Below are 15,002 nucleotides of genomic sequence, written 5' to 3'. Positions count from 1 at the left end.
CTTGAGCAAGACGTTTTACTTCCCATTGCCTCGGTTCACTCAGCTGGCAAAAACATGTACCTGTAGTTCAAAGGGCCAGTCTTGTCACACTCTGTGTCACGCTGAATTTCCCTGGGAACTACATTAAGGGTATACATGTCTGTGGAGTGCTCAGCCACTTGTGCTTTAAATTCATGAGCAGGCTGTTCCATTGACCAGATTAACTGGAACCCTCTTCCTCATAACTGATGGAATGCCAGTTTATATATGTATATATATATGCATGTATATGTATATATTTATGTATATATAAACTGGCTAAAATTTGTATTTGCAGCACATTTTTCGAATACAGAAAAAATGCAAAGATTTCAAAGTTGTCTCATGATTTCATTCTAAACTCATCATCAGTTTCAGTGGTAAGGATAAGACACCATCATTCATATAATTACTGAATTAGTACATAAGAAGTACATAAATAATTTAAATGTGATGGATAAACCATTTCATAGGGAATAAAACTGAACTATGAAGCTCAAATGAATGTTGCTATTTTTAAAATATTCAACACAGAAGTGGTGTTTTGATTTTCATGTATCAATTTTACCTCCTAAAGACACATTTTATCCATTAAATTTTAATTAATTAATAAAATATTTTTCTATATATTATTTAAGTAAATATATAATGCTGACAATGTTATGACTTTGCTTTTGATATAGCTGCAGAATTTAGAATGAAGTTATGAAACGTCTATGAATTCTTTGCTTTTTCACTTTTCTAAATATATACGGGTATGTGTGTGTGTGTGTGTGCGCGCGCGCGTGTGTATGTACGTGCATGTGTGCATGTGTGTGAGAGAGAAAGAGATAGTGAAAGCATGTAGGTTTGGAATTAAGGTGTTCGGCTCACAACTTAATGTGTTCTGTCGTGGGTTCAATTCTTAGATCAAGCATATAATGTCTTCTGGAGTAAGGCATTTTATTTGATGTAGTTCCAGTCTTACTCAGCTGAGAATAAGTATCATCCTAGTGCTGGTGTGACCCTCTCCCTCCAGTTGCATTCTGGATGTTCTGCTGTGTCGAGAGTAGCAGCACCGAGTGTCCATATCTGCTTATGACTACTTAAGCACCTAAAACAATTTAAGAAAGCATGGTATATATTACTACGCTATGCATGCTACAAATAATATTTTATCATCACTGTCATAGTTTAATGTATACATTTCCATGTTTTCAAGGATCAGATAGGATTCAATCAGACAGATCTTCTGTAGTTGGATGCTCTTCCTGGTGCTAACACTCACTTGTTTCCAAGCAAAGTAATATTTTCTCCAAGATCTGCCATTTTCCATGAGAGATTGCTAACAAACTACATCATTTGCATAACGGTGATGCTTGCTTACAATTTGTGTGTGATATTAAGACAAGAAGGCACAACACATGCTAACATATACATGAACACATATGCATATACATACACACATCTACATAACATGCTTTTTATTTTTGCAGTTTCTGCCAACTAAATTCATTCACAAGGATTTAGCCAGCCCAAAGTTCTAGTCGAAATATTAGTCTTAAATGCTTCACTGTGGAATTGAGCTTGAAATCACATAGCTGCAATGTAAACCTTTTTAAACACACACCTATAACATATGTGCATGCATGTGTGTATGTAAGATGAGTCTCGCTAACCTCTACAGTGTTTAGGTGATTGAGAGTGAATGAGTAAGAAAGAGAAGTTAGGAGAGAAACAGAAAAATGCTATGTTCAATGTAGATTTTAAATTGTCAAGATAACTTGAAGATTTTGAGAATACATAATTACAATACTTTTATTTTCTTGTTTTATAGGACGTATTGACTTATTATCTGGGAAACAACCTAGGATCTGATGATGCTAAATACGTTTATGTTCTCCCAAATAATGGAATGATATACTTGAGAGAATCTCTGAAATCTCAGGCAACAAATACATTAAGAGTAAGTTTCTTTTATAAATATATTTTGCAACTGGTTAAGCTCTCTCTCTCTCTCGGCTGCTGTCACATCTTCAATGTTCCACTAGGTCAAGAGTGTAGTAGCTGCTACCAATTCATAGTTGCTTGAGATTGTTGACTATGTCTTGTAATTTATGTTTGAATATTTAATCCTTTAGCATTCAGATTATACTGTTAAACGTAATGCTTATTTATTCCCATTGTTTCAAATTAATCATGCATTATCTCCAAGCTTCGAAATTTCAATGATTTGATTTCTTATTTTCAGAATGATATTGTAGAGTAAGGTGTAAGAGTTAAGATCTGACTACTTTCAGCATAAAAAATTTACAATATCTGCACCTAATATGGCAAGTTTAAATGCTAAAGGGTTAAGGGAAAGTAATTGAATTCTTTCTTTTTTTTAATTATATTAATAAATGAAATTTTCTTTTCTTTAGTTTCTTGTCTATGCATCCGACAGCAATTTTTTCACTCCACGAACTGCTTCAGCTGGAGTAAACATTATTGTTCAGCAAACACAACCACCTGTATTTCAAACCTTTGATTGTAATATTCAAGTGCCAGCAAACAGATCACTTGGAAGTCTGTTTCAAGTGACTGCCACCAGCTCTTCTGGCCTGGTAAGTATCATCTTCTATTTATTTCCAATAACCCTGCAAATATTGTGTTAATACACTCTTCAACATATTTAAGTTCATGAAACTGGTAGAGCACTGGGCTAATTACTTTCTTGGATTTAGCTTTCTTATTTCTTTATTGCCCATGAGGGGCTAAACATGGAGGGGACAAACAAGGACAGACAAAGGTATTAATTCCATTACATTGACCCCAGTGTGTAACTGGTACTTAATTTATCGACCCCGAAAGGATGAAAGGCAAAGTCGACCTTGGCAGAATTTGAACTGAGAACATAATGGCAAATGAAATACCGCTAAGCATTTCGCTTGGCATGCTAACGTTTCTGCCAGCTCGCCACCTTGGATTTAGCTTTCTGCCTCATTATTTTCATTTCAAATCCCAAGTTGTTCATCCACTTTAATCCGCATCAGGGGAAGGAAAAAATCAGTCATTAAAATAGTAGTTGTTAATGTAATAGTTTAGCATCAAATCAGCCGAATAAAGCGGATCTAAGATCCATGATATTCCAATTGTGATCATTCCATCTTTTCATACATAGTTATTCTCAGATTATATTATCCATTTTTACTTCCTTATTTTTGTTTGTTTGTTTTTTATGCTGATAGGATGTAAGAATTTGGCTGCTATTTCTAAGAAGTTGAGTGATTACATAGTGGATCTCACATTGATTAAATACAACCCCAATAAACAGTTAAAATTCCATTTAATATATAAATTTACAGAAGACAACAGATCAGTTTATGCTCCATTAACAGCTGGGTGGAGGTGCTTATCTCCCCCTTGTAAACATAAAGACACAGGAAATGTGTCAAGGCCGACAAGAAGCATTGCTGCTTCCTAGGGCTAAATAGCAGTAGTATGATTCCCTTCTTGGGACTGTCACATTAAGTTGACAGTATACAACTACTTTAAAGAAATTATATATAATTCATTATTGTTGTTGTCTCTATAATAAACATTTTATTAATTTCCTGCAAATTTAAATTTGGACTGATATTTTATTTCTGTACTAATTGATTTTTAAAAATCTTGCTTCTTCCCAGGGAAATATGCAGTACACTATCAATGGCATCTACCCTGCAAGGGAATTTTTCTCAATAGACAGCGATGGAAAGGTCCGCCTTATTCACTCTTTCACAAATGACACCATCAGCCGAACATCATACACTGTAAGTTTGATATATATGTAATGTTTTAAAATTTTCTTTTGCCAAAAATGATATGACTGCAATAAGGAGCAAAGTTAAAAATAATTATCATTTTAATATCTTTTTTGCTCCTGCACTTACAATCTTAATGGTTTTGTAGTAATGTGATGTTATTCTATGTATCTTTTATTCTACTGATCATATATGAGTAGTGTAACCTTATATATATAGGCGCAGGAGTGGCTGTGTGGTAAGTAGCTTGTTTACCAACTACATGGTGCCGGGTTCAGTCCCACTGCGTGGCACCTTGGGCAAGTGTCTTCTACTATAGCCTCGGGCCAACCGAAGCTTTGTGAGTGGATTTGGTTGACGGAAACTGAAAAGAAGCCCGTCGTATATATGTATATATATATATATATATGCTTGTGTGTGTTTGTTCCCCCTAGCATTGCTTGACAACTGATGCTGGTGTGTTTATGACCCTGTTACTTAGCAAAAGAGACCGATAGAATGAGTACTGGGCTTACAAAAAGAATAAGTCCTAGGATCGAGTTGCTCGATTAAAGGCGGTGCTCCAGCATGGCCGCAGTCAAATGACTGAAACAAGTAAAAGAGTAAAGAGAATAAGAGTAAGGAGTAATATATATATGTATGTATATGATGTATATGTATATATATATACACATACATATATATGCATACATATATATGTATACATGTATATATATGTATATATATATATATATATATATATATACATGTATATATATATTATATATATATATATATATATATATATATTTATTTATTTATATATACCATGTGACGTATACACTCAGTTGCTAGTACTTCATCCAGCATTTGTCATTTACTCACATTATGGGTTCATATCAATTCAGACACTTGTCTTTAATAAATCACTGTCCATGAATTAAATATGTACACTTGGAGCAGCCTTAGTTTAAAATACCTGTGTGTATACACATTTATAGTGTGTATAAAAACATGAAGCAGTACTAGTAGCAATAACTTGTCTCAGAGAATCTTCTCAAGGTGATTTTTGTGTGAAAAATACAGGGCTTCATTCCAAGTGGTAGTGGGTCACCAGACACAATGTTTCAAAATTATTTCGTCTTCTCAGTGACAATTACTCCAGAAAGGAGTTAGTAGAAGACACTTTCCCAAAGTGCTGTGCAGTGGGACTGAACCCCAAAACTTGTGGTTGGGAAGAAAACTTCTGAACCATTCAGTATGCCTGCACCTATATATATATATATATATATATATACACACACACACACACACATGTATATATGTATTATATATATATATATATATATATAAGATGATATATATGTTTGGCATCATATTCTAACACTAATTTATATTAAATAACTTGTTAATCTTTATATTTCAGGTATAAAAGCATTAATGTTTTTTGACTTTTTTGTGGATATTTCTTTTCTTCAGATTCAAATATTTGCATTTAATACACTTTCACCTGAAGTTCAAACCAAGAAAACTTGTTTGGTAACTGTGAATCGAAGTACAGCAGGTCCGACATTTACCCCTTCAGCAGCCATGACTGTTTCCGTGTCTGAAAACAGAAATGTTGGGTACAACTTCTTCATTGTTAAAGCAGTTGGGGAAACTGGAGTAAGTATTTCCATTCATATTATTATTATTATAAAGTGGTCTAGATTAAAAACTACCATAAAAATTTCATGTTAATTTATGCATAAACAGCATAAAAATGACCATGTTATTTTGTTAAATTCTTTATCATCTTCAAAATAAATTGAAACAAATGCAATGTATTTCAACAAAAATGTGATAATGAAATGGTTAAAGATGGCAAGAATATAATCAAATGTCCTGTCAAGTAATTCCAGTGCTCTCACAAGAGTCATTTTCCCAATATTTGTTTCTGGTTTATGGATAAAATATAGTTTTATGAATGTGTTCCTTAGATCCAAGTGAACCCTGATCAAAGACATTCCAGTGGGGATCATTTCTTCTCATTTGGAAAATAGTGTATCTAAAACAACACTGTTTCCTCTTTAAGACAATGTGATATGTTGGGGATTTAGCTGTTGTTTCTTGCAGACTGAGTGATGATGTAAGAACAGTATTTTTCATGAGGTGGAGCTGAGAGGAGGTACACTGAAGGATTGAGAAGAGGTAGAAATTTTTATAATTAACAAATTTTTAGATTTGTCCAACACAATGACAAAGAAGGAAGAATTATATGAATGCAGCTTCCATTTCAATTTCTCAATAATAGAAGGGATTTTAGTGTGGTGACTTGTACTAACACTTCTGACCTCAAAGTTGAGAGGTAAATACAGTCTGTCACAAAGGCTTTTGGCTCTCTTGAGAAGCATCTGTGGAGCTGCCATGACGTTCCCCACAAACACGAATATAAAGGTGTACAGTGCCACAGTGCTCCCTTGCCTCCTCTGTCCTACAGAACACATGACCCTCTATCACTGGCATATCAAGACCCTAATGCAAGTCCAACTTCATCATCTGCACTCCTTCTTGCATATCAGCTGGTGAGATTGCATTACAACTGTAGAGGCCCTGTGCCATGCTGATGCATTGGTGTGGAAGCTCTCCTTACATCATTGCAGCTGTGCTGGGTGGGACATGTTTGCAGGATGTAGGACAGCAGGCTTCCAAAGGAAGTTTTCTATGCTAAACTGTATCAGGGCAAGAGGAGTTGTGGTTGCCAGAAGTTGCAATATAGGGATATACCGAAGAGACAAATGAAGAACTCTAGCATCTCCCCAGATACCAGGGAGGAGGTCTTGCAATGTGATGAATGGCACCAGTCGTTGAAGAGAAACAACAGAGAGAATATGAAAGAGCACATGAGAGGCCACATTTCTCTGTTGTGCCAAACAACTTTACATGCAGCAGACATCATTGCTGCTACAGATCAAGAGCAGGCCTTGTAGCCAACATGTGAGCCTTTCAGATATGGTTTCTGAACAGAACAGTCAATGTTGGCCTATGACAGACAAATAGACAGCTGATGCCAATGACAAATACAGAAGTAGTTGGTGAGGCTGGTAATTATCTGAAAATCATTGGTATAGAAATCTCTATGTTGGCTCATGATGAATGCTATGCTTTTGTTGTTTAGTCTCAGAACAACTTTAACTGGACAGACATAGGATTATAAGATATTTTTGCTTTGACCACTCCATCTTTTTCCTATCTATTGAAAATTTAGAACCATCTATTTTTAAGATGGTGATGTATGTTTTTTAAGGAAGACTTAGCTGCCATTTCGAGTAGGTTGAAAGTCTATGTAGATGCTTCCTGCATTAGCTCAGTGGTGGTCTGTGAACTTTTTTGTTAACTAATGCAAAAGTGTTATAGATATTCTGATAAATAACATCTGAAATAATCACATCTTTTTGTCCACATCTATATTTTTTTATCATTAATATAGTTTTTTTTTTTTAATAAAAATAAAGCCATCTTCATCTTTTACTTGGTTCAATCTTTTGACTGCAGACCATGTTTGAAAGGTTTTTAGTTGAACAAATTACCTCTAGTATTTATTTTTTAAGTTTGGTATTATTCTATTGGTCTCTTTTGCTAAACTGTTATTGGTGGTAGGGGACAAAGACTTATACACACACACACAATATATATATATATATATATATATATATATATATATATATATATATATATATATATATATATATATATATATATATATATATATATATATATCCACACATATATATACATACAGACATACATACTTACATATATATATATATATATATATATATACGATGGGCTTCCACACAGTTTATACTTATTATATTCACTCACAAGGCATAAGTCAACCCAAGGTACTGAGCAACGGGATTGAACCCGACACCATGTAGTTGCAAAATGAGTCATTTAATGACATCCATTCTTGCACCTATGTTCAAATTTAATTCATTTTTATATTCAGAACACTCTGTGTCAGTTCTCACAATATGTGACTTGTTCCCATTAGTATTAGGCTCTTTCCAGCAATTACATAAAATACATAAATTTCACAGTATCTGCATTTGTATATATCTTCTTTTGTAGCTGCATTTGTTGTGGCTGATAGTGTTCAGAGTTCACACCCTGCCACGGTTAAATATGCCTTTCATACTTTTGAGGACAGTCAAATAAAGTACCAGTTATCCTGTAATTGGAATCATTGTACTGACTAACACTCTCCCCTCAAATTTTCTGGTTTTTTGCCTTTGCTCCATAAAGCTGTTTTATAAAGCTGATCTGGTTTTTATGTTTCACAAAAGATGACAAAATATAACCAAAAGCATGCCCTCGGTTATCTCTTGTATTTACAAAAGTAACCAAAATAATATGAGTCAACAACTAGAATTCTTTTATCTTTTACATGTTTCAGTCAATGGACTGTGGTCATGCTGGGACACCATCTTAAAAGGTTTTAGTCGAGTCTATCGACACGAGTACTTATCCTTTTATAGTCTGGTACTTATTCTACCAAGCTCTTTTGCTGAACCACTAAGTCATAGAGATATAAACAAACCAACATCAGTTGTCAAGTAGTGGCAGGGGCAGATAGACACAGACACACACAGATACATACTATCATCATCATCATCATCATCATTGTCATCATCAACATTTAACATTTGTTTTCCATGCTGGCATGGGTTGGACAACTTGACAGTAACTGGCATGGCTATGGGCTGCACCAGATCTCATAATCTGTTTTGGCTTGGTTTCTATAGCTGGATGCCCTTCCTAACACCAGTCACTTTACAGAGTGTACTGGGTGCTTTTTACGTGGCACCATCAACAGTGTTTTTTACATGGCACCTTGGTTTTAGGATCTCAATTCTGTTGTAGAGGGTAGGTCTTCTTGAGTACCACATATCTCAGTCCTCTGTCATCTCCTTCGTAAAATTCAGTGCCTTGAGATCAGCCTTCAATACACACATACAAGTACATACTATAGGCCACTTTCAGTTTCCATTGACTGAGTCTAGTCACCAGGCTTTGATCAGCCTCAGGCTATACAATGAGCTTCCATACAATTGTCCTCTACCTATTTCACTCACCAGGCATACAAATACATACAATAGGCTTCTTTCAGTTTCCATTGACTGAGTCTAGTCACCAGGCTTTGATCAGCCTCAGGCTATACAATGAGCTTCCATACAATTGTCCTCTACCTATTTTCACTCACCAGGCATTCTTTGGCATTAAATATGCTAGCATTAACTTGGTCATCTGTCTGCATTCTTGTCTATAAGTAATAAAATATTGGATATACAATTTTTTCATAAAAAGGTTGTTCAATGTTTTAAATACAAACTGCCAACTTTATAGCCATTTTTATCTATTTCAGGATACCATTACATATACACTTGAGACTCCATCTCTTTTCTTCTCAATAGACAAAACAAGTGGAATTATAAGCATTTCTCAAAATTTGGAAAATGCTCAGAATGATGTTTATAATGTAAGTTACTTTTTTTCTTATATTTTATACTTGTTTCAGTCATTGAACTGCAGCCATGCAAGGACACTGCTTTGAAGGGTTTAGTCAAGCAAATTGACCCCAGTATTTCCAGTAATTATTTATTAAGTTTGGTCCTTAGTCTATTGTTTTTTAATTTTTTAATTTTTTTTTTTTGATGAGCCACTAGGTTACAGGGGTGTAAATGAACCAACACAGGTTGTCAAGCAGTGGCAGAAACAAACATTGGACACACCCCATACACACATATGCACATGCATGCATATGCACACACACAGACACACACACAAACACACACACAAACACACACACACACACATGTATACACACAGATATATATGATGGGTTTCTACATAATTTCCACCTACAAAGTTCACTCACAAAACATTGGCCGGCCTGAGCCTATAGCAGAAAGCACTTGGCCAAGGTGCCATGCAGTGGGACTGAACCTGAACCCACATGTTTGGAAAGTGAATTTCTTTGATTTTACGACCATGTCTGTGCCTGTGCATTTTCTAAAAGATTTATCAATTATCTAAAGCTATTTTCAACTTATAAACTTGTTAGATCTTGTAAAATAATTTCATTAAAAAAGAGTAAAAAAGTAAAAAATTTTTTTATGGAATTATAAAATTCTTTTTAAAAAAGTCATGAAATTTTTTTATAACATCATCAATCAAAAGACAGTGGCTAATTTAATTGGATTCAAAAGTGGAATAAAGTAAATAGCTGGTGATTGGTATGTTTTCCTCCATCAATGTACCTAATATATCAATCAATCGGAGGAGTATTCCAAAATTTTAGAAGAGTTTAGAAGAGAAGACCTGTCCGTCATAAGGTCAATTTGAAAATATCACTTTCAAGTACAAGAAGAAAGCTACACAAGAGAAAATCTGGAGATGCTACACTAGAAAAAAATAGAGAGAGAATTAGTTGTTTCCTCTTTTTCTCATTCACTCATAAAGAAGCTTAATATTTACTGATTGAGATTCAAAGCTAGAAAGTTTCTACCTGGTAGGTTGTTACATGAACAGAATTTTAGCAACAAAAAAGAAAAGTAAAAATTCAATCACACTTTAACCATAATCATTTCAACTATTTTTATATCTCACATTACACTGACCAATAAGTTTTGTCCTTTTTTTAGATGATAGGGTATAATTCAAGTAAAACCATTCAAGCCATAAAAGTAACCATATTTGGGTTGACAAAATATATTGTGTTATTGTTTAGATTAGGATTTCAAATTAATGCTGAGAAAGAAGTCTTACTTTTGATTTTTAACTTTTTCAAACAAAATTTAATGAAGGAAGGAATATTTCTGCAGATAAACATAGTTAGAAATGAAGGAATGTTATTTAGCTCAAGAAATGGTATACATTCAGGCAATTGTTAAATTTTGGATGAAATTTTTGCTGAAAATTACATGAAATATTATTTATATTTATGAAGACACTTCAGAAGTTGTGTTGTAAACAATGGCAGCTCGTGTATAGGTACTGCAGAACTGCAGCACCCCTTATTTCCACTCAATATTATTGATTACATTCAATATAATGAGTCCATTTTTCTTTAATTCTTTCTTTTTACTTATACATTATATAATGCTTAAGCTTAATGTCAGTAGCCATCCCCTAGTTTATGAAAAAAAAGAACTGTGCACTTCCCAGTTCCAGTGATGCAGTGTTTTACTGTTGTGAACATGCTAACATGTCTGAGATAGGAAGTTTCATGCTAGGGAGAGAGAGCACTGTCATTCATGCAGTGCTGACGCTGGTGTGCTAGTGAAAGGAAGTGTTTATGACTCAGCATTAAGACTTTGGTTTTTGCTAGATTGACTCTAAGGCCCTTTGATTCTAGACCTTGCTTCCACACCTGAAACTTCTCTTCTATTTCTCCTCTTATGTTTAAGGAAAAACATTGCAGGCTGGTTGTAAAAATACAAACTCCGTAACCTGTAGAAAGAAATTACTCTTTAATAATTTTTATATATAAAGACTACAAACCATAAACCACATCCTAGATCAACTCATGAAATTACATATAGGTAATGTTAAGGTGTGAAATTCTCATGAATATTTGTGTTTTTTTGTTGTTTTTTTTTTAATATTGCAAGATGATAATTTTTAGTAACAACAAAAAGGAAAATAAAAAATATCAACTACTTAAATGGTTTGAATATTTTGATAATATATGGTATTTTTATATCTCAAAGCTGATTGTCCGAGCAACAAACCAAAAGGGTAAGTTTTCAAAAGGATCTCTTCAAATCAATATCCTGCGTCAAGCTGCAAGTTCACCTACTTTCAAGAACCTACCAAATCAAATTGGAATGATTTTGGTCCAGAATTTCCAGCATCCAATGTATGAAGTTTTTGCAGAATCTCAAAATAACAAGGTAAGTCAGAAATAAAATAAAATGTTGTTTTATAAGAAGGTACTTAAGAAAAGGTATTTTGAACTAAAAATGCATTGGTAAGAGGCTGTGACTGAATGGATAATATTCCATTCTCAAAACAGAAAAAAATCATGGATATAAATCATTTGATTAGTGCTATGCTATGTCCTAGGTAAGACACTGTTTCTCACTCATATATGTGACAGAAGAGTTGAGGAAAGGATGAAAATAGCTTTAGTGTGAAACATGGAATTAAAACGTGAGACTGTCAAATAGTTTAGTGGTTCCCAGTGACAAAATTGAATACTATTGTATAAGAACCAAAAAGACATATCAGATCTTTATGTATGAGAACTATTGCAATAATATTTTCTCTTCCACAGTTAGCAAAGGTGAAAGCTATTACTCAATCCAAATCCATTCTCTATATTGTAGGTATCTGAGAAAGTGTAATATTTCATTAATCTGAGCTGTAATGAAACATTAGTTCATTGTTTATCTTTTCTCCTTCAGTTACAAATAACTAGTAATTCTGACATCTTGAGTTACATTTATAAGAGAAGAAAACCTTACAACAAAGATAGATTTTACTTAGTCTACCAGGGATTAAAGTTTATTTCTAAAAATATATAAACTCAAAGTCATTTTCTCAATGGATGCCAACCAGACATGACTGAGATTTTTGGAAGGAATTGTGCCAAAGTTTGGCATTGAAAGCTACACCAATGCCAGAACGGGATGACACTGCATGGTGCCAAAGATCCCAACAATGCCATCACGCTTCAGGACCAGTTACTGCAACAGCCTGGGTTTCAAGGACCTACAGCTTTTTAATATTCTCCCAAAGAGTCTGAGGAACTTGCACATAGTAGATGTAGGGGTTTTTAAATCAAAACTGGACCTCTTCCTGTCGAGAGTCCCAGATGAACCTACCCCACGGCAAGAGGTGCAAATGAGGGTAGCTATATCAAACTCCATTCTTCACCAAGTGCCACATATTAGAGGAGGCTCTTAGTAATAACAGTGTAGGAAAACGGTGGTGCATCAGCATGACCGCAGCTCTGAGCTGAAACTAGAGAGAAAAATAAAAATATTTACTTTTATATATTGTTGATGGTGAAAACATTAGACACTATTTATACTGCTCATCATTTATTTCTGAAAATTACAGTGGTATCTACTTTCAATGTGGGTAAATGAAAGTAAATAGAATTAGTTTCCTTTGGAGTTTCTACAAAAACTCCAGTAAAGTTCATATTAATCAGTATGTCCAGTAGTAAGAAATTCAACACCTTAACCTCACTGTTATTTATGGAAGAGTCTGTCATAAATATTGTTAATTCATTTTTTGTTGTTTGATTTCCAGAGTGTACTTCAGTATGAGATTGATGGAATTTTCCCATCAGATGACTTTTTCCGCATTAATAAGACTACTGGCGAGATATATTTGAAGAAAGATGTGAGAACTGACACTCTAAACACAATCAACTACAAGGTATACAATTTTTGTTTGCCTTATGAGATGGTTTCAAGTTAATTGATGTTAACAATTTACTAGGGCAATAAATCTGTCAGAGACAGTAGATTTTAGGGAAAAGGGATTTGCAGCATATAGTTTCTGTTTGATTTTTTTTTCCTTCTTGTGTGTGTTCCAACCTAACCCTTTGAGGATCTATTTTTCAACTGTTTGAACACTTACTAACATTCTTTTGTGATTAGCCATGTTGAATTTATAAATACAGAACATTAGTTCTCATACAATTTGAAAACTTGAATTGAGTTCTTAACGAGATATTTTAATTAAGCACAAACACATGCTTATACATATTTATTTACATGCATGTAAATAAAGGTGGCAAGCTGGCAGAAACGTTAGTGTGCCGGGCGAGATGCTTAACGGTATTTCGTCTGCCGTAACGTTCTGAGTTCAAATTCCGCTGTAGGTCGACTTTGCCTTTCATCCTTTCGGGGTCGATAAATAAAGTACCAGTTATGCACTTGGGTCGATGTAATCGACTTAATCCCTTTATCTATCCTTGTTTGTCCCCTCTGTGTTTAGCCCCTTGAGGGCAATAAAGAAATATGTTTACATGCATGTATGTATGCACTCATATACATATATAACATTAAAATCAAAATTGTTGATACAACAAGAATAATCATTATTACATTTCTCTTTCAGATCCAAGTTGTTTGTTATACCCAGGATAATCCTTCCTTAAAATCTCGAGCCATTCTGACAGTAACTGTTGACCGCAACCCTTATTCACCAATATTTTCTCCGAACTTGTATTTCATTCAAATATCCCAAAGGGAACGAAAAGGCAAGATGGTTATACAGGTGACAGCCACTGACAGAGACACAGTAAGTTAACATTTTATTTAATTTCAAGGCTGGCCCTTGTGAATTACAGGTACAGCTCACTTTTGCCAGCTGAGTGGACTTGCATATAGGTTGTAAGAGAGATAGATGGATAGACAGACAGAAAGACACACAAACTTTTATATGATAACTGAGACTCAATTTCATGCAATGTCATTACTTAAACATGAGCATCAAAGATGTAGCTTTTCAAAACTGCTAGGGATCTATACTCATCTGCACTGATGTGGCAATGATTGGCATCTCTAGCAACAGCTGTCCTGAGAGATTATTATCAATATTGGTGCATGCTTTCATTCCTTTATGGAATTTTCATTGAGTGTCTTGCTTTTCTTGGCTATAGCCAGCAACAGTATACAACTCATAACAAAGCTGTTAAAAATCAAGCAATTCCTGGGTATTTTAAAGGGAAAAATGTCCTTGCATAAGGCCAATCTCACTTTCTAAATAACGTGTATATTTATCCCAAAAGAAGAATTAGACTATATCTTTAGGTGTTATATCAGAGTTTTCTTTCAAGAGAGATTCTGGTGGCACGTAAGAGAACCATCTGAACGTGGCTGTGGCCAGCGCCACCCTGACTGGCCTCCGTGCCAGTGGCATGTAAAAAGCACCATCCGATTGTGGCCATTGCCAGCCTCATCTGGCCTGCGTGCTGGTGGCACATAAAAAGCACCATCCGATCGTGGCCGTTTGCCAGCCTTGTCTGGCACCTGTGCAGGTGGCACGTAAAAAGCACCCACTACACTCACGGAGTGGTTGGCGTTAGGAAGGGCATCCAGCTGTAGAAACACTGCCAGATCAGACTGGGCCTGGCGCAGCCTTCTGGCTTCCCAGACCCCAGTTGAACCGTCCAATCCATGCTAGCATGGAAAGCGGACGTTAAACGATGATGATGATGATGATGACAGGGGACCAAGA

General features: G+C 34.8%; 1 protein-coding gene across 1 annotated transcript in view; it reads left to right on the top strand.

Moving 5' to 3' along the window:
• LOC115211772 overlaps window positions 1–15,002 on the top strand; it is a 412,137-nt gene that overhangs the window by 342,037 nt on the left and 55,098 nt on the right. The window contains exons 123-130 of the mRNA XM_036503112.1: window positions 1,835–1,963; window positions 2,421–2,603; window positions 3,666–3,791; window positions 5,241–5,426; window positions 9,169–9,282; window positions 11,516–11,698; window positions 13,065–13,193; window positions 13,881–14,063. Coding sequence (XP_036359005.1) covers window positions 1,835–1,963; window positions 2,421–2,603; window positions 3,666–3,791; window positions 5,241–5,426; window positions 9,169–9,282; window positions 11,516–11,698; window positions 13,065–13,193; window positions 13,881–14,063 — 1,233 coding nt within the window. The remainder of the gene's footprint in view (window positions 1–1,834; window positions 1,964–2,420; window positions 2,604–3,665; window positions 3,792–5,240; window positions 5,427–9,168; window positions 9,283–11,515; window positions 11,699–13,064; window positions 13,194–13,880; window positions 14,064–15,002) is intronic.

The sequence above is a fragment of the Octopus sinensis genome, linkage group LG5 (assembly GCF_006345805.1).
Source record: "Octopus sinensis linkage group LG5, ASM634580v1, whole genome shotgun sequence".
NCBI classification, from domain to species: domain Eukaryota; kingdom Metazoa; phylum Mollusca; class Cephalopoda; order Octopoda; family Octopodidae; genus Octopus; species Octopus sinensis.
This window is presented reverse-complemented; position numbering and strand designations above follow the sequence as displayed.